Source organism: Indicator indicator, chromosome 28 (assembly GCF_027791375.1).
Source record: "Indicator indicator isolate 239-I01 chromosome 28, UM_Iind_1.1, whole genome shotgun sequence".
NCBI classification, from domain to species: Eukaryota; Metazoa; Chordata; class Aves; order Piciformes; family Indicatoridae; genus Indicator; species Indicator indicator.
In genome coordinates this window covers 1,520,732-1,539,446 of record NC_072037.1, presented here as the reverse complement: position 1 = coordinate 1,539,446, position 18,715 = coordinate 1,520,732, and the positions used below count along the sequence as shown (strand labels likewise).

The window sequence follows — 18,715 nt, the reverse complement described above, 5'->3', positions numbered from 1 at the left end:
GGTGAGGAAGTGAAAAGAGAGAAAAGTAGTTTAAAATCTGAGTTGTATGTCTGTTACCTGTCCCATGGGCTTGGTTAGAACTCTTCATTACTTTCCTTTTCACACCCAGTGGTGATTTATTTACCTTCTACTGCTTTCTGTTCAAGATCTGTGGAAAATTTTAAAGGTACAACCTGAAGCTACCCCAGGCTTACCCCAGCACCCCCAGGGTACTCCCTGGGCTGCCAGCAGCTTTTGCAGCCTGACACCTGCATCCCTCTCCCTGGTGATGCCCAGTGGTGGGTCACAACCCCAGTGTGCCAGCTCTGCAGGATGAGGTGCTCAGCAGCCCATTGCCTATCCCAGGGGATGGCTGGCAGGGGTCTGCTCTCAAGAGATGAGACCACTGTGGGCATACCTCCTCTGTCTGCGCCATGGATGTCTTTTCCCAGTGGGATATGAGGCTGACTCCTGGGACTGCTGCTCTTTTTGAAGCTGAGGTCAGCCTAATGTCTACAGGGATGGTGGCTCTGCTACCTCCAGCTTTCTGGCTGTGCTGGGCTCAGGAAGGTGTTGGATCTTAACTGAGATTTTTTTTTTGGGGTGACCTGGGGCTGGTCCTATGCAATGCCTCCTGTCCCAACCCTGCAGGGTCTGCCTAGCTGGGAACTGCTTCCTGGAGAGAGGATTTTTCTCCACTTAGATCCTTCTCCCCCTGCTGAGCTGGTTTTGTCCTTTTGGTTTAGAAAAGCAAAAGGGAAAAATCACAAAGGGAAAATTCCCTGTGCAAAGGGAAAATGACACAGGAGGGAGGACCCAGCTCTGGTGGTGGTGGTGGAGGGGTTTCCCCTGGGCTGCTCCTGTCTTTTCCCTTTGACAAGGCAGAGCTTGCTTATGCCTTTCCCAGCTGCAGAGGAAAGCTGGCAAGAGACAGCTTAAAACTGGGAGTGGTTGTGGGTTTGCTGAGCCCCATCTGTGCAGGGCATAGCTGAGGCACTTGGTGCCATGGTCTAGGTGATTAGGTAGGGTTGGGTGATTGGTTGGACTTGATGATCTTGGAAGCCTCTTCCAGCCTGGTTGATTCTGTGATTCTGTGGGGTGGCCATGGGCAGCCCCACAGCTGGGGCAGTGCCCGGGGAGCTGAGCTGCTGCTGGCTGCGGCTGGGCAGCGCCTAGGCAGCCACAGATGACCAGAGCCTGGCACTGCCCTTCTGCATTTAACAACCTGGAGCTGCTGGATGAGAGCTGCTGGTTTGCTCTGCTGCCCTGCTCACCTCAGGAAGGTGTCTGGAGGGCTGAGCCTCCCCAGCAGCTGAGAGGGGCACAGTGGAGCTATTGGGGTAAGGATGATACTGGCTCTGTGCCACCAGGCTGAGCCACCTGCCACCAGCCCCACTGGTTTCCTCCAGACCCACCAGTGCTGCCTGGTCTGGGGGCAGGAGCTGAGTGGCTCCATCCCACTCCTGCCCCACAGCCACCAGCTGGCTGCTGCTGGAGGAAGCCAGGGATCAGCACCAGGACTGGGTGCTGTGGAAGTGACAAGTGACCTGCCACCACCTGGGCATGTGGGAATGATGCTGACCAACCCCAGCAGAGCACTGTTAGGGCTGTACAAATCGGTGCTAGCCTTGTGGCTGGGGTATTAGGAGCAGAAAGGTGGCCAGTGAAAGATGTGGGATGCTTCTGCCTTCATCCTTCTTCATCCTGTCTTCCGGGCAGATGCTGGAGACAGACGCTGAGAAGCCAGGGCAGATGCACTCGGAGGACTGGAAGACAGCAGCAGGTGATGCTCCTCTGGCTGCAGAGGCACCAGCTCAGGCTAAGCCCTGGGAAGCTCTGGGAGCCACCCAGGGTCCTCTCCTGGCAGGAAAGCAGCCTGTGGGCACCAAGAAGGGAGAGGAGCAGCCCAGCCTTGTGCCAGCCTTCGTCATCCCTGAGCTGCGGCTCGACAGCACTTTCAGCCAGAGCGCGTCGGGCTTGGCCAGCAGCACCACAGATGGGGAGGAGGAGGAGGAGGAGGAGGAAGATGAGGAGGAAGAGGAGGAGGACAGTGAGGAGCAGTACCTGGAGAGGAAGGAGGTGAAGCGCAGCAGCATGATCGAGACGTCCCAGCCTGGCTACACCCTGAGTGTGCAGAGCTCCCTGCGGCGCCGCACCCACAGCGAGGGCAGCCTGCTGCAGGACACCAGGAGCCACTGCTTCACCTCTGACACCACCCTCAACTGCTCTGACACCCACAGCAGCCAGGGCCACTGGGCCCTGCCCTCCCCCAGGACCCTCAAGAAAGAGCTCACCAAAAACGGTGGCTCCATCCACCAGCTCGCCCTGCTGTTCTCAGGCCACAGGAAGGTAAATGGGGGGCAGCCAGCTCCTGCCTGGCAGTGGGGATGGAGGAGCCCCTGGGGTGTCCTGGAACAGAACCAGAGAATTGGTTCAGCTGGAAAGGACCTTTAAGGTCCTGAGTCTGGAGAAGAGGAGGCTGAGGGGAGACCTCATTGCTCTCTACAGCTTCCTGACAGGAGGTTGCAGTGAGCTGGGGGTTGGTTTCTTTTCTCTAGTGTCAGGGGATAGGAGAGGAAATGGCCTGAAATGTGCCAGGGGAGGGTGAGGTTGGAGATGAGGAAAAATTTGTTTGCTGCAAGAGTGGACAGGGATTGGCACAGGCTGCCCAGGGAGTCCCCATCCCTGGAGGTGTTGAAGAAACCTGTGGCCATGGCACTTGGGGCCATGGTTTAATGGTGTTGGGTTGGTGGTTGGACTGGATGATCACAGAGGGCTTTTCCAGCCCAAAGGCTATGATTCTATGTTTCTCTAACTCAGCAAGTCTGGTGCTAAACCATCTCCCTCAGCACCACACACAGCCCCTTGCCCTATGGCCACAGCAAAACTGGAGTCTGAGGGCCCAGGAAGGCCTCTGCCACTGGTACTCAGCTCTGGGAGATGCATAGCACCCAGGGGATGTCACCCAGAGCCAGTGTGGGTGGGCATCTCCCACCAGTGCAGCCAGATCCTGCAGGGTCCTGTGTCCGGGAGAGCTGCTGAGACCTGTGGAATGTGAGGTACCCCTGGGTGTCTGCACTAGCAAGGAGCTGCCTACAGCAGCAGGGACAGGAAAAAGCCAGGCCCCAGAGATCCTCCAGTGCCAGCCAGTCACTGGTGTGCTTGGGGATGCCAGGAGCAGGGTGGCTTGCTGCCTGGCCAGCCTCTCGCAGGGCTGTGACCTTCTGGGGGGTCTGTGTGAGGAACAGGTTGAGATCAGCAGTGATTTCTGACCCTGACAAGCAGAGGGGAGGAGCAGTGAGGGAGCAGGAGCTCAGACCAGGGCTGGCCTCTGCTCACAAGCCCTGAGTCTGGGGTGCTCCCTGTGCCCCCTGAGCAGAGCTTGCCTGGCCTGTGCTTCTGCAGGAAACCATGTGCCAGGGCACAGGCTGGGTACGAGGAGTCCTGCTGCTTGTCCTGCTCTCCCTGGGTGAAGCCTGGCTGGGTGCTGAGGGACCTGCACCCAACCAACCTCACGCCAGCTTGAGTTCTTCCAGTGGCTGTGGGCACTGCTCTGCTTGGGGCTGTATTGCATGGCTCAAGACCTCATTGCGTGGCTCAGGACCTCATCGCTTTGCTCAGGACCTCATTGCATTACTCAGGATTATGTCATGCTGTTCAGAACCACCTTGTAGACAGAGCTCAGGACCACACTGCATGCTGCTCCATGGCTCGTTGGCTGGAGGGGTTGATACTAAGCCCTGCATGCCACCAAGTACAGCACAACAGGCTGCCCAAGGAGTCCCCATCCCTGGGGGTGTTTCAGAACCATGTGGCCATGCCACTTGGGGCCATGGTTTAGTGGCCATGGTGGTGCTGGGTTGATGGTTGGAGTGGATGATCTTAGAGGGCTTTTCCAACCCAAACAGTTAGATGATTCTAAATCTGGGATGAAGTTATCCCTCTTCCTGCCAGGCTTGTGCTGCTGGAAAGGTCACCTCTGATGCTGTTTCCTGGGGCACCTTTGGTGCTCAGAGTCGCCAGCTAGCTGGTGAGATCCCTTGCACATCTGACAGGCTGGTCAGATGGGGCTGCTGTGCAAAAGGGCAGCCCAAACCCTCTTGGAGGCTGATGCAGGCGATAGTGGGGTGGGGGCTGAGCCCCCTGCTCAGATCCTAGCCAGAAAGGACACCTGTGTGGCAGGGACACCACCACTCTGCCTGGCACGGCGGCAGGGGAGGTGGTGGCAGTGTCAGTGCTGCGTGAGTGTCCCATTGAAGCTGCCGGTAAGGAGGCTCCCGGAAAGAGGTTTCACAGTGCCCCTGTGCGTGCGGCCTGGGAGTGCGCAGCTCGGCGGCGCGGCTGGGACCGGGCTGGCTGGGACCGGGCTGGCTGGGACCGGGCTGGCTCCGCCGGGCTGGCTGGGACCGGGCTGGCTGGGACCGGGCTGGCTGGGACCGCGCTGGCTGGGACCGGGCTGGCTGGGACCGCGCTGGCTGGGACCGGGCTGGCTCCGCCGGGTTGGCTGGGACCGGGCTGGCTCCGCCGGGTTGGCTGGGACCGGGCTGGCTCCGCCGGGCTGGCTGGGACCACGCTGGCTCCGCAGATGAAAGGAATGTGCCCTGCTCCTGCCCCAGAGAGCCTCCAGCTGAGCTTTTTGGGCGGATCTGGTGGGTGTCCTTCAGCAGAGGTGCTCCTCCTAGGTTAACCTGCTCCTGCAGATGACTGGATGAGGCACTTAGTGCCATGGTCTGGTTGATTAGATAGGGTTGGGTGATCGGTTGGACTTGATGATCTTGGACGTCTCTTCCAACCTGGTAGTTGATTCTGGGCATGGGCATGGGCAGCCCGGCTGCTGGAGCTCCTGCTGCCTACTTCCAGCCCTGCAGCAGCTCTGTCTGTCTGGAGCTTTAAGCTCCTGCCTGCAAGCCCTCCTGGACCGCCCTTCAGAGGGACCAAGGCTGCTCGGGGGTTGCAGCAGGCAGCGAGCTGGGCATGGTGCTGGGGCACGGGGGTTTGGGTAACTGCCATCCCCCTGCCTACACTCTGGAGGGACTCCAAGGTTTCTGGAGCAGGAAACTGATGTGCAGTTCTGTGGGTCCCCTCCAGCCAAGCACCAGTGATACCTGCACGTGGTGACCTCGGCAGCAGGTCCACAGCATCCATCAGGGTGCTGGGGTTTTATCCCTCTGGGACCATTTCAGAGGGGCTTCTTTTATTTGCCTTTCTAATGCCATTCTGCCCAGCTCCCTTCCTTATAAAATCACAGAATCACAGAATGTTAAGGGTTGGAAAGGACCTCTGGAGATCATTGAGTCCAAGCCCCCTGCCAAGGCAGGGTCACCTATGGCAGCCACACAGGAACACATCCAGGCAGGTTTTGAATGTCTCCAGAGGTGGAGACTCCATAACCTCTCTGGGCAGCCTGCCCAACACCCTCACATTCAGGAAGTTCCTCCTCAGGTTTAGATGAGACTTCCTATGTTCAAATTTGTGCCCATTGTCCCTTGTCCTGTCACTGAGCACCACTGAAATCATCCAGGCCCCATGCTCCTGACATCCACCCTTTAAATATCGATCGGCATTGATGAGATCCCCCTCAGGCTGCTCTTTCCCAGACTAACCAGCCCCAGTTCTCTCAGTCACTCCTCATCAGAGATGTTGCAATGCCCTCAGCATCTTTGTAGCTCTTTGCTGTACCCTCTCCAGCAAGTTCCTGTCCTTCTTGAACTGGGAAGCCCCAAACTGGACACATTACTCCAGATGTGGCCTCACCAGGGCAGAGTATAGGGGGAGGAGAACCTCCTTTGACCTGCTGACCACCTTCTTGATGCACCCTAGGATGCCTTTGGCCTTCCTGGCTATAAGAGCACATTGCTGACTCATGGCATCCTCTTGTCCACCAGGATTCCCAGGTCCTTTTTCCTGCAACTGCTCTCCAAGGGATCAGCTCCCAGGCTGTACTGATCCATGGGGTTAATCATAAATCAGCTTGGAAAGGACCTTTAAGATCACTGAGTCCCACCACTAACCCTACTCTACCAAGTCCACCACTAAGCCCTATCCCTCAGGGCACCACCTCTAGAGGACTTTAAAACCCCTCCAGGGACAGTGACTCCCCCACCTCCCTGGGCAGCCTCTTCCAGTGCCTGACAACCCTTTCAGTGAAAAACCATTTCCTGATGTCCACCCCAGAGCTTCCCTGGTACAGCTTGAGGCCATTCCCCCTTGCTCCATCCCTCTCCCGCGGTCCTCGCTGGGAGGTAGCCGTTTCCAGGGCACGTTGTGGCCGCAGCACTGGGGCTCCCGGGGCGAGCTCCGCCGCTGCCTTTTGTCCCCAAGCGCGGCGGAGCCTGGCAGGACAATGGCAGGAAGCGAACTCCGGCTGCGTGTCGCCGCGGCCAGCACGGCTGCGGGGCCCGGGCTGCCCGGGGAAGGTGCTGTGCGAGGGCTGCATTGTTCGGGGCCGATCAGCTCCGGAAAGCCGGGCGCAGAATGGAAGGAAGCGGCAGCAGCCTCCAGCGGGGGCCGCGGCGCTGCGCGGCAGGTTCCCACGGCACGGCCGCGGGATGGGGATCCTGGCAGTGCCCCAGCCGAGAGCATCTTCCAGGCTCACTCAGCGATGGTAGTACCACCTGGCTGGAAAAGACCTTCAGATCACTGAGTCCAACTGTGACCTAACATCTCCCTGGACACAATGTTAGACCTTTGAGTGGCTTGGGTTGGAAGGGACCTTCGAGATCATCCACTTCCAAGCCCCTGCCATTGGCAGGGACACCTTCCACCAGCACAGGTTGCTCAAGGCCTCATCCAGCCTGGCCTTCAACACCTCCAGGCAGGGGGCAGCCACAGCCTCCCTGGGCAACCTGTTTCAGTGTCTCCCCAGCCTCACTGGAAAGAATTTCTTCCTAATATCCCAGCTTTCATGTAGGCCCTCTTCAGGTCCTGAGACCATATCCCTAAGCTCCTCATCCAAATGTGTTTTGAACATCTCCAGGGATGGTGACTCCACCACTGCCCTGGGCAACCTGCTCCAGTGCCTGATGCCCTTTGCAGTGAAGAAAATCTTTCCTAATGTCCAAGTTAAACCTCCCCCAGTGCAACCTGAGCCCATTTCCTCTCCTCCTTTCGCTGGTGATGGATGAATTACCCAGGAGCTGTGGTGGTCCCAGGGGTCTCCCATGCTTGCCCCCAGGCTTCATGACTTGGAGGCTGCACTAGTGCTGCCCAGAGCTCATGGTGCATCCAAGGTCTCTTTAGTTTGCCCAGGCCATGCCAGAATGATGGTCAGGTTGTGAAGCCCTCTGAGTGCTCCTTGGACTTCAAAGCTGCCTTCAAAGCTCCTTGACTTCAAAGATTCAGTTAAGGCTGAACAGTTCTGATTTTGCCTGCCTGGGGACTGCTGAGGGACCCCTGATTGATTTTGAGTGCCTGGTCTGGTTGTAGGGCAACAAGGTGCTGTGTGGGCTGCAGAGGGGTTCCTGTGCCCACTAAAGACAGCAGGAATAGGAGAATCAGGAAAGGGCATGCAGGTGTCCTCCCCATAGCAGGTACCACTGTCAGCATCTTGGACCTGGATGGGTACCTCTGCCACCAGCCTTGGTGTCTCTTCAGGTGCTCCAGGAATACCATGGTCTGCAGGTGGCACAGGATGGATGGGAGAGGGCAGGTTTCCACAGAACTATGGAATTGTTTTGGTTGAAAAAGATCATCAAGTCCAACAGTCAACCTAAGACCACCAGGGCCATTAAACCTTGTCCCACTGCATGGTCACAGCAACCATGGTTGTGGGGAGGGAGCCCTGGGGAAGCTGTGGCTGTGTGGGTGAGAGGACCACAGGGAATGCTGGCAGGGCTGGTTGGTGACATTTGGAGTGCCCCTGTGGGCATGCAGTGGCATGGTGGTGCTGACACTGTTTTTCTGTTCCTCCTGCAGCTGAGTGGAGCCGAACCTGAATGCAGCTGTGACGAAGGGGATGAGACCTCCCGCAAGAAACGGAGCAGGAGCCTGTAAGTGTCACATCCTGCTGGCTGTTTGCTGTGGTTAGACACCTCAGCTGAGCCCTGCTGGTCCTTAGGATCTTCCTGTCTTGTTCCCTCAAGCTTTTCTGGGAAGAAAGCATCAAAGACACTCATGGGAGAGGCTTCAGCCTGGAGAAGAGAAGGCTCCAGGGAGACCTCAGAGCAGCCTCTCAGTACCTGAAGGGGCTCCAGGAGAACTGGGGAGGGACTTTGGACAAGGGCTGGGAGTGCCAGGACAAGGGACAATGGCTTTGAGCTGGGAGAGGGGAGATTGAGAGTGGAGATGAGGAAGAAATTGTTGAGAGTGAGGCTGGGGAGACACTGGCACAGGTTGCCCAGGGAGGTTGTGGCTGTCCCCTCCCTGGAGGTGTTCAAAGCCAGGCTGGATGAGGCCTTGAGCACCCTGGGCTGGTGGGAAGTGTCCCTGCCCATGGCAGGGGGTTGGAACTGGATGATCTTTAAGTCCTTTCCAACCCAACCCATTCTATAATTCTATGATTCTATGATGGGTGGTGTAGTGATTTTCAGGGAGGAGAATGGGAGTTACCCTGGGTACAGCTCACAGCCCAACTGGGAGCTGCCCCTGTTTGCCCAACTTTCACAGTCTCACAGTCTCTCAGTATATCAGAGGTTGGAAGGACCTCAAGAGATCATCAGGTCCAACCCCCCTGCCAGAGCAGGGTCACCCAGGGCAGTCTGCACAGGAATGCATCCAGGTGGGGTTTGAAAGTCTCCAGAGAAGGAGACTCCACAACCCCCCTGGGCAGCCTGCTCCAGGGCTCTGTCACCCTCACTGCAAAGAAGTTTCTCCTCATGTTGAGGTGAAATCTCTGTTTAAGTTTGAACTCATTGGTCCTTGGCTTATCACTGTGCACCACCCAAAAGAGCCTGGCCCCCTCCCCTTGACACCCACCCCTCAGCTATTGATAGACATTGATCAGATCCCTCTCAGCCTTCTCTTCTCCACACTAAACAGCCCCAGGCCTCTCAGGCTCTCTTCACATGGAGATGCTCAAGTCCCCTAAGCATCCTCCTGGCTCTCCCTTGGACTTTCTCCAGCAGCTCTCTGTCTCTCCTGAACTGGGGAGCCCAGAACTGGACACAGGATTGCAGCTGTGGTCTCAGCAGGGCAGAGTAGAGAGGCAGAAGAACTTCCCCAGCCCTGCTGGACACCTTTCTTGCTGCACCCCAGGATCCCATTGGCTCTCTTGGCCACAAGGGCACATTGCTGTCCCATGCAGAACTTGCTGCCCACCAGCACTCCAAGCCACCAAGCACACCAGGGCAGCCTCTAACCTGTCCTGGTGCCTGCTGTTATTCTTCCCCTGTGGCAGGTCATGGAATCACAGACTAGTTTGGGTGGGAAGGGACCCTTCAAGCTCATCTAGCCCAACCCCCCTGCAGTGAACAGGGACATCTGTGGCCAGAGCAGGGGCAAAGCAGCTGGCTCTTGCTGGTGGCATGGGGAGAAATGTTTCCCTGGTGCTGGCAGAGCTTCACTCCAGTGGTGTTGGGCTCAGGGAGAGGACATGAAGCAGTAAAACATGAGCTGGGGGCCTCCATCCTGCTGGCCCCATGCCGGGAGGAGGAACGGGGAAGTTTCCCACCAGGGACAGGCTCAAGCCCTCGCAGCACATCCCGGTATGGAGGCAGCATACTCAGGGCACTGAGTGCACTTGCAGCCCCTCTGCCTGTCCTGGGGTAAGGCTTTAGGGGTGCCAAAAAGTGGGTCTGGGCAAGGCCAAGGCAGCCACGGCCTTTGCTTCCCATGAGCACAGCTGGAGAGGGCAGGGTCACAGGAGGGTATTTGGGAACAAACCTCCTCTGGTTTTGCCACGCAGGGTCCAGGTGCAACGGGCATGGGGGTGCCCAGGGCTGGGTTTTTCCCCACTCCTCGTGTCTTGGGGCAGGTGGATGTAGTTTGGGCAGCTCACGGGGTGTGAGAGGTCTAACCCGGTGTGCTCACACAGGCGTGTGCCGCCTGCCAGCGAGCGGCACTGTTGCTCCGCGCTGCCCGCCCGCGGCTGCCTGTTTTTAGCTCTGGTTGTTATTTCCACCCCCCGCAACGCTTGGGATTGAAATGAGTCCCTGCAGCAGGGACGTCCCCGCGTCCTGCTGCGGAGCTGAGCCGGGGGGAATTCGGCTGGCGGGGGGGGGTAGGCTCAGCAGGGTCAGGGGCGGTGGCGGAGGGTTTTCTCCTCACCCCCAACCGGCAGCGGGAGCGCTGGGAGCCCTCCTGGTATCGCACCGCCCAGCTATTGGCTGCGCATCCCAGTCGCCAGCCGTCTGCGAGGAGTATTTATGGTGCCGGGGGCCAGGCTTTGGCACTCGCCTCGCTGCCTGCAACCAGCAGGCTCTGCCAGCCCCGCTCGCAGCTGGCACCCCTCGATGTACCGCGCCATGGTGGACTTCTCTGAGAAGTACCTGGAAAGGTAGGACCCCGGCGTCCTGCCAGGACGGTGATGAACTCTGCAGGGGATGGGTCGGAAGCGGCCCTAGGGTGATGATGCTGGAGGTGGCCTCAGGGTTGGGTGCGGTGCCAGGGGCAGATGGCTTTATAAGAGCAATTCCAGAGAGAAAGCAGCAATTTTACGTGACCTGTGAGATTTACTGAAGCGTTTTCTCCTGCAGATGGGCAGTGTAAAGATACTGGGCCCACAGAGCCTGTGCCCACAGAGGCTGCAGCCTGGTTTTGTGCCAATTACTGTTCATTGGCAATGGTATGCAAGAGAGGCAGTGGGGTTGAAGTTGGGGAACTACAAGAAAGCTGGGAAGGGACTTTTGCCAAGGGCTTGTAGTGATAGGACGAGGGGCAAAGGATTTAAACTGGAACAAGGGAGATTGAGACTGGAGATGAGGAAGAAATTCTTGAGAGTGAGGGTGGGGAGACACTGGCACAGGTTGTCCAGGAAGGCTGTGGCTGTCTCCTCCCTGGAGGTGCCCAAAGCCAGGCTGGATGAAGCCTTGAGCAAGCTGGGCTGGTGGGAGGTGTCCCTGTTCAAGACAGGAAGTTTGCAACTAGGTGACCTTTAAGGTCCTTTCCAACCCAGACCATTCTATGAGTCTGTGAATCTATGAACTTCCCTGGGTGGTACCTGCTGGCACATCTGCCCCTGAGCTGCGATGAGCTGTGAGCCGCAGTGCCCAGTGTGCAGCAGGGCTGGCACTGTGTGGAGGGCTCTGTGGGTGGGAGCAGCCCATGTGTGCTGGGGACACACTCAAGGAGCTGTTAGGGCTTTGGAAGCCTCTCTGGGCACCAAACTGCTGTGCTGGGGAGACACTGCTGAAGTTGTGGCTAAAGGCTGCATGGGATGGGCTGTGCTGCACGGCAGCTGGTCCTTGGCTGCCAGCATGGCTGGCAGAGTGGTACGGGTGGCATACAGCATTTGGAGTGGCAGGCTCTGTGCTGGGATCTGCTGTTCCCACCTTAGCACTGAGGAGGTGCCTAGTAGCTGGCAGCAAGAGGATGTGTGATCTGCTGGCACCACAGCCTGGGTGATGCAAAGGCAGTGAAACCATCCATGCACCCCTGGAGGGCACCGATGGCACCAGGGGCTGGGGAGTGGTGAAAGCCTCTGAAATCCTTCCAGGGCTCAAGGTTGTCAGCACCTGTCAGGGCTGAGCCCTGGAGATATTGCTGATGTTTTTTTCCCAATGTGTGGCTGTAATTATACCCTTCTGGGACTGGGGACCTGCGGGTCTAGATGGTGTCACTTGGTGTGGGATACAACCTTGCTCTGAGTCCCTCCTCTGCCCCTCGTGTCCCCAAGCAGCCTGGACATGGCTTGGCCAGGCAGAGGTGGCTTCTCCAAGCATCCTTGCATAGATCTGCTGCTGTGGGACCTGTGAGGGGCTGTAAGGACTGGCCTGGCCATGCCACCCTGGGGCCCTGTCCACCCTGGAGGCTTGGTGCAGAAGGAGCATCCCACGTCACCCTGCGTGTCCCCTGCGTGTCCCCTGCGTGTCCCCTGCGTGTCCCCTGCGCCCTTTTGAGCGGCGATGTCATGCAGCGGCTGTGCCACAAGGGGGCAGCATCGTCCGCGCACGACCTCGCTGTCACCTCTGCCACCTCCTGCTCCCTGCCTCGGCCCCTGAGAGCGGGGCCCAGGCTGGGGCTGGGCTCTGGGGGTGGGGTCTGTTTTCCCATGGCACTTGCCGAAAGTCTTTGCCCCGCATCGTCCTGGTGGCAGTTTCCCGGGGCAAGCGGGAGCCCCGCGTCCGGGTGTACGTCAGTCTGTCCATCCAGGGACAGCAGGATGGGGACACGCGCAGGGTGACAGTCTTGGTGGCAGTGTAGGGTGACAGTGTGGGGTGACAGTGTGAGGTGGTAGTGTGAGGTGTCTGTACCCCAGCTCCCCTCAGTACCACGCACTACCAGCCCCAACCACCCCATTACAGCGATGTCCCCACAGCCATGCCCATTCCAGGCTGGCACCGGCGAAGTGCGAGTGGGTCCCGCGTGGGCACCCAGCACAGTCCCTGTGGTGGGACCATGGTGAAGGGCTCTTGGCTCGGCTCTGCTCTGCACCCGGCTCGGCCCCGCCGCCGGCCCCGCTGCCGTTCCCGGGACGCTCTATAAATAGCGCCGTGAGTCGCGGCCGCGGCCGTTCCCCCGCCGCCTGCTGAAAGGCTTCACTGTCCGCCTCCGCCAGGGTTTTTCCACCTTTCCTTGAGTTTCCTCAGCAACGGCCGAGCCGTCTGGCAGGACCGCGGGGCTGACACTGCCCAGCCTCACCCACGCCGCGGCCGCCCCACGCCGCATTTATAGCTTCTGGGCGCTGAGCCCTCCTCCCACTTCCGCGCCGGCCGCACGGAGCGGAGCTCGGCCGCGGGCTGGCGTCAGTCGGCAGCGAGCGTCTGGCCGCGCCGGTCGCGCCGGCAGCCGCTGCGCAGCCGTCCCCGCAGCCATGCCCTTCTTCCGCGACCTCTCCAAGCCTCAGCCTCTGGAGTTTCATGCCGAGATGCTGCTAGGCGTGCAGAGACCACACAACGGCAGCCTGCAGCGCCGGCACACCATGAAGGAGTAGGTGCTGGGCACGGGACGGAGGGCGAAGCGTGGACAGTGGCTGCCGGCGGGTGCTGGTTTGTCCCCGCCAACCCCTCGCCTGCCTTCTAAAACTTGCTCTTCCCTCTAGAGCCAAGGACATGAAGAACCGGCTGGGGATTTTCCGGCGGCGAAACGAATCGCCGGGGGCCAACCCCTCGAGCAAACTTGACAAAGTGCTGAAAGCGCTCAAGTAGGTGCCGCGGGCGGCTGGCGAGGGGCTGGGGAATGAACTGCAGTTGGGCTGAGCATCCCCCCCCGGGAGGCAGGGATCACCCCTGGGATAACCTGCAGGGAGGCTGGGATCACCTTGTGTGGGGAAGGTGTGGACAAGCAGTTTTTGTCCCCGAAGCGGCACCGAACAACGTTTGTTGGCTGAAAATTCCTCCCGGAGTGGGTGGGAAGTCCGTGCATGGAATGTGGCACGGTGTTGTCTCGGGCTGGAAATTTCCCTGATGGCTGCTTCCTGCCGGTGCCTGTACGTGGAACTCTAACTGGGAGGAGGATGGTTTGAATAACCACTTTGCTCTGGAGGTGCTCCAGCAGCGGGAGATCAGCCCTGCCTGCTCCTGGCAGCTTATCCAGCTGCTTCAACAGGGTGGCTGAATTCCCTGCTCTCCTGCAGCCTCCTGGCTTCTGCCTGGAGCTTTTTCAGTTCTTACTCAGACCCCCTGAGTGGCACAGCCACCCACACAGAATTCCTGGTGTTGGGTTTTCTTCCTGCCAGTCTAAAGGCAGAGGTTTCCCTCCAGCAGAGCTGCTGTGATGCTGCTGGTGCAGAGCCTGGCTCTGCCCATGGATGTCCCTGGCAGTGCTGGTGCTGGTGTGGGAGCCAGGACTGAAGCTCCCAGCAGGACTTTATCACCTGGCAGTGTTTTGCTTGTGCTGTGTGGTGGCAGCGAACGCAGCTCCCACAGTTTCACTTTGCCAACTCCCTGTCCTTCTCCAACAGGCCCACTCCTGAGGAAGCTCTCAAGTGGGGGGACTCCCTGGAGAAGCTGCTGCTGCACAAATGTAAGTGTCTGCCCTTCTCTTCTGCCTCTGCTCTCAGGGGATCATCCAGGCACGTGTGTGGGTAAAGCTGGGATTTCCTTGACTAATCCCTTCTGGTGCTGGGGGGTAGATAAAGAGACATGAGGCTGCCCCTTGCCTGCACCCCTCTGCTGCTGCCTGCACCAGGAATAATTTTGGGATGGGAGCTGTGGAAGGCTGTGGCATGGGCTGCAGGCCCCTTCCATCTTGGGGAGGACAAGGCAGTGCTTGGTGTTGGTGCTGGGTTCAGGGCTGTGCAGGGGGCCTGTGAAGCAGGAGGTGCTTTGGACCATTTCTCTTCTTGCATGTCACATCTGTGGTCATGTCCTACACCCAGCCCCTGGACACAGGAACCAGAGGTTCCTCTTGCTGCAATCTCAGCCTCCCTCTTGGCTCTCCATGCCTGCATCTGGGCAGGGGTCTGTGGATTCAGTGCCCGCTTTGTGCAGGAGTTTTTAGGGGATGGTGTGGGAAGCAGTTTAGGTTGCACCTTTGCAACGCCGTTGGGCTGAAGGTCTTGTGGGGCCATTCCTTGCCTGTGAGCTGTTAGCAGAGCGGTGTCTGTGTCCCCACAGATGGCCTGGCTGCCTTCAGGGCCTTCCTGCGCACCGAGTTCAGTGAGGAGAACCTGGAGTTCTGGCTGGCCTGTGAGGAGTTCAAGAAGATCAAATCCCAGTCCAAGATGGTCTCCAAAGCCAAGAAAATCTTCTCCGAGTACATCGCCATCCAGTCCTGCAAGGAGGTGAGGGCTGCTTCCCCTTGCTGTGTGTGGCTCCAGGGCATGGCAGCCGGCCCAGGGAGCTGCTCACCAGCGCTGCTCTCTTTGCCTGCAGGTCAACCTGGACTCCTACACACGGGAGCACACCAAGGAGAACCTGCAGAGCATCACCCGCAGCTGCTTCGACCTGGCGCAGAAGAGGATTTATGGCCTAATGGAGAAGGACTCCTACCCCCGCTTCTTGCGCTCTGACTTGTACTTGGACATAATTAACCAGAAGAAAGCCAGCTCCCCGCTGTAGACCCCAGGACTCTCTGGGGGCAGGCTGGCAGCTGTGTGTTTACAATGAAACTGGGCAGCAGAGGCCTTCCCAGGGGCCCGGCGGGAGCTGCCACCCCGCTGCCGCTCGTGCCCTCAGGCCCTATTCCTGCTGCGGACGGGCATGGGGCAGCTGATGGCAGTGAGCAGAAGGCCAAGGGGACCAAAAAGCCAAGCAGTCTGGCACTGCTCCCTTGCCCCATCGCTGGTACGATGCCTTCGGGGGGACTCTGGCATGGACCTTAGCCAGGAGGGAAGCTCCCTCAAGACTACTGTGAAGCGCCTGAGCTGTGAGCGCCGAGTGCCCCCGGCTCGGCCAGGAGGACTTTTGTGCAGGGGACAACAGCACCGCCACGAACATCTTCCCTGGATCAAAGACTTCTGAACTGGACCAGCCCCCACAATGCTGCTGTGCTTCCCCCCAGCCCCTGCCGCCGCTGCCTCCTGGCTCCCTGCAGCCAGCCTCCAGCAGGGGCTCGGCGCTCTCTTGGCTGGCGGCAGGTCCCCGCGGGAGCAGCCGAGGCTGGGTCCTTCCCCCTGCCTGCGCTGGAGGTGCGGAGCTGACCGCCTCCTGCTCCCCACCCCTGGTTTATTTATTGCCCTCCCGTAGCTGGACGCCTTGCTGTGTGGTAGGAAGTCCTTCTCTCCTCCCCCTTACCCAGGTTCCAAGTGCAATATTGGTGTGTCGCGGCCGGGCTGCCCGGCGGGGCTGATGCCTTCCTATCTCTCCTGCCTGCAGTGCTTCCTGAGCGAGCAGGTTGGACCCCTGGCAGCAGGCCACTGGGGCAGCCTGGCTGCTACCTGTCATGCCCTGACGAAGGAGGGTCTGGTGATGGAGAAAAGCAGCTCCATGCATCAGGTGCCCTCCTCACCCTGGATTCTGAAGCTGTGTCTGGAGAAGCAGAGGTTGTGCTGAGCCTGGCCGGGCCGGGGGGAGCTGCCTGCCCTCCAGGTGCCCGGCTGGCAGTGCCAAGCTTCTCTGCAGCTAGAGAAAATACTTTGTCATGGTCATAGGTAAATAAAAGGAGAATCTCATTCCTCGTAGCTGCTTTCATAGAATGGTTTGGGTTGGAAGGGACCTTAAAGATCATCCAGTTCCAGCCCCCTACCAACCTCCTACCAGCCCAGGTTGCTCAGGGCCTCATCCAGCCTGACCTCAAACACCTCCAGGGAGGGGGCAGCCACAACCCCCCTGGGCAACCTGTTCCAGTGTCTCCCCACCCTCACTCTCAACGATTTCTTCCTCATCTTCAGTCTCAATCTCGCATCTCCCAGCTCAAAGCCATTGTCTCTTGCCCTGGCACTCTCAGCCCTTGTCACAAGTCCCTCCCCAGCTCTCCTTCAGGTACTGGGAGGCTGCTCTGAGGTCTCCCTGGAGCCTTCTCTTCTGCAGGCTGAACAGTCCCAACTCTCCCAGCCTGACCCACATGGGAGGTTCTCCAGCCCTCTGATCATCTTCTTTGTGGCCACCTCTTGCCCCTCTCCAGCAGTTTGGTGTCCTTGTGCTGGGGGCATCAGACCTGGATGCTGTACTGCTGCTGTGTTTCCCAGGGCTGGCAGAGCCAGGCCTCCCCTGCTTCACTGAAGGCTGTTTACTGCATGGCTAAAGATGGGAAAATGGTGTTCCATGAATTTCTGAGCTGTTTTTCATGTCAGAGTAGCTGCCAGATGCTCCTGAGGCCAGCCCTGGGTGTAGCCCTGCAGGAACACAGAAAGCTTTGCCCAAAATGAGCCAGTTCCCAGGGACAGGGCTCCTTGTTTAAACACAGAGGGGCATCTGAAGATGGAAATGCCCAAAAGCACAAGTGACCCAGTGTGGCTCCAGGGCCCTCTGGGGCACACCAGAAGAGGCAACAAGAAGCCCAGCAGTGCTATTTCAGCTCCTGGTTTTGGGGCTTGGCAGGGCAGCTCCTGCCCCAGCACCATCAGCACTCCCCCAGCTCTGGGGCTTGAGAAGAAGGTTTTGGAAAGGGCTGCTCATGGTTAGTGTGGTGGCTGAAAGGTCCTGTGCAAGCCACCTGCTTGTGCTTGGCCTTGGGTGGCTCTGAGATGTGCTTAGGGTGTCATGGGACCATGCTGGGCCACGGGGCAGTGTGGCACAGAGGTGCTGCTGGGGATGCCTGTGGATGGAGGTGGTGTGGCTGCCCCAGGAATCTCATCCTGGCTCAGCTTCTCACAGCAGCTCTGATCTCTTCTAGAGACCTCTCTGTGTTTTCCTCCTTAAACAGCCAGCAGGTGGGGGCCAGGTGGGGAAACTGAGGCAGAGCTGAGGAGACTCCTCAGGGGCTGGAAGGTGGCATGACTCTGTGGCTCTCCTGGGATGCTTTTGGCACCCCAGGGTTGAGGCCCATGGTCCAAGGTCTCAGCTGTAGACCCCCTTACAGATCCTGGATGTGGTGAGTAGGTGCAGCCTCTCTGTGAGTCACCTCAGATGGGTTCTGCAAGCCAGACCCTCCTTTTTTTTTCATGGTGTTCCTGAGAGCCTTCACCTCCTCTTCTTCCCACCCTTTCAGGGAGTTGTGGAGAGCAAAGAGGTCTTCCCTGAGCCTCCTTTTCTCCAGCCTGAACACCCTCAGTTCCCTCGCAAGACTTGTGCTCCAGACCCTTCCCCAGCTTTGTTGCCCTTCTCTGGACCTGCTCCAGCCCTCAATGTCCTTCTTGGAGTGAGTGTCCCAGAGCTGAGCGCAGCACTCAAGGTGCAGCCTCACCAGTGCTGGATCCAGGGAGAGGTCCTAAGCTCCTGTGATTAGCATCATGAGTTCCTCTCAGCCTCAGGGATAGGGAGGCTGGGATGAACCAAAAGGACTTGAGGGGGCCTGGTAAATCAGTCTGATGTCCCAGGTGACCTTTTCCCACCCCAGATCTCACCTTGGCCCCCCCTTAAGTGTCCCTCAGCTCAGGATCTCATCAGCTTCCTAAGGCAGCAGCTGGAGCTGGGTGCAAGGCTCATGTGTGAGAACAGAGCAGCAGCCACAGGAAATCACAGCTCCAGCTGCTGAGCATCTCTGGGCTGGAGACTTACTGGGAGAGGCTAATGAGCAGTGAGGGCATCCCAGGCTGGGCTTGTGCCCATGGGGGCAGCCCTGGCCAGCACTGCTCCTCATCCCCTGCAGACTGCATCTGCAGCATCCAGGGCAGTGCAACTCAGCAGTGAGCAGCACAGGGGTTGGAAGGGGCCTCATGGTAGAGCTGGCCAGAAGCCCTGAGTGAAAAACCTCTCTCTTATTTCTGCAAAAAGAAGCAGTTTGACTTTTTTCCTTTTTTATTTTCCAGGCATGCTCCATGTCCTGAGCCCCTCCCAGTGCCCAATGCCCTGAGTCCCTCCAGCAGTGCCCAATGCCCTGAGCCCCTCCCCCAGTGCCCTGAGTCCCTCCAGCAGTGCCCAATGCCCAGAGCCCGTCTGGCAGTGCCCCACACCCTGAGCCCCTCCAACAGTGCCCAATGCCCTGAGCCCCTCCCCCAGTGCCCAATGCCCTGAGTCCCTCCAGCAGTGCCCAATGCCCTGAGCCCCTCCCCCAGTGCCCAATGCCTGAGCCCCTCCAGCAGTGCCCAGTGCCCTGAGCCCCTCCAGCAGTGCCCAATGCCCTGAGCCCCTCCAGCAGTGCCTCACACCCTGAGCCCCTC

General features: G+C 58.9%; 1 protein-coding gene across 4 annotated transcripts in view; it reads left to right on the top strand.

Moving 5' to 3' along the window:
- RGS3 (regulator of G protein signaling 3) overlaps positions 1-15,074 on the top strand; it is a 107,984-nt gene extending 92,910 nt beyond the window's left edge. For 2 of the 4 annotated variants that reach the window (XM_054393580.1, XM_054393581.1), the window contains 6 exons: positions 1,699-2,328; positions 7,894-7,967; positions 13,115-13,216; positions 13,976-14,037; positions 14,631-14,797; positions 14,889-15,074. In XM_054393580.1, the coding sequence (XP_054249555.1) occupies positions 1,699-2,328; positions 7,894-7,967; positions 13,115-13,216; positions 13,976-14,037; positions 14,631-14,797; positions 14,889-15,074 (1,221 nt within the window). Of the gene's footprint in view, positions 1-1,698; positions 2,329-7,893; positions 7,968-12,925; positions 13,003-13,114; positions 13,217-13,975; positions 14,038-14,630; positions 14,798-14,888 lie in introns of those variants that run through there. The other 2 variants (XM_054393582.1, XM_054393583.1) reach the window with 2 other exon arrangements.
- Positions 15,075-18,715: the final 3,641 nt, after the last annotated feature.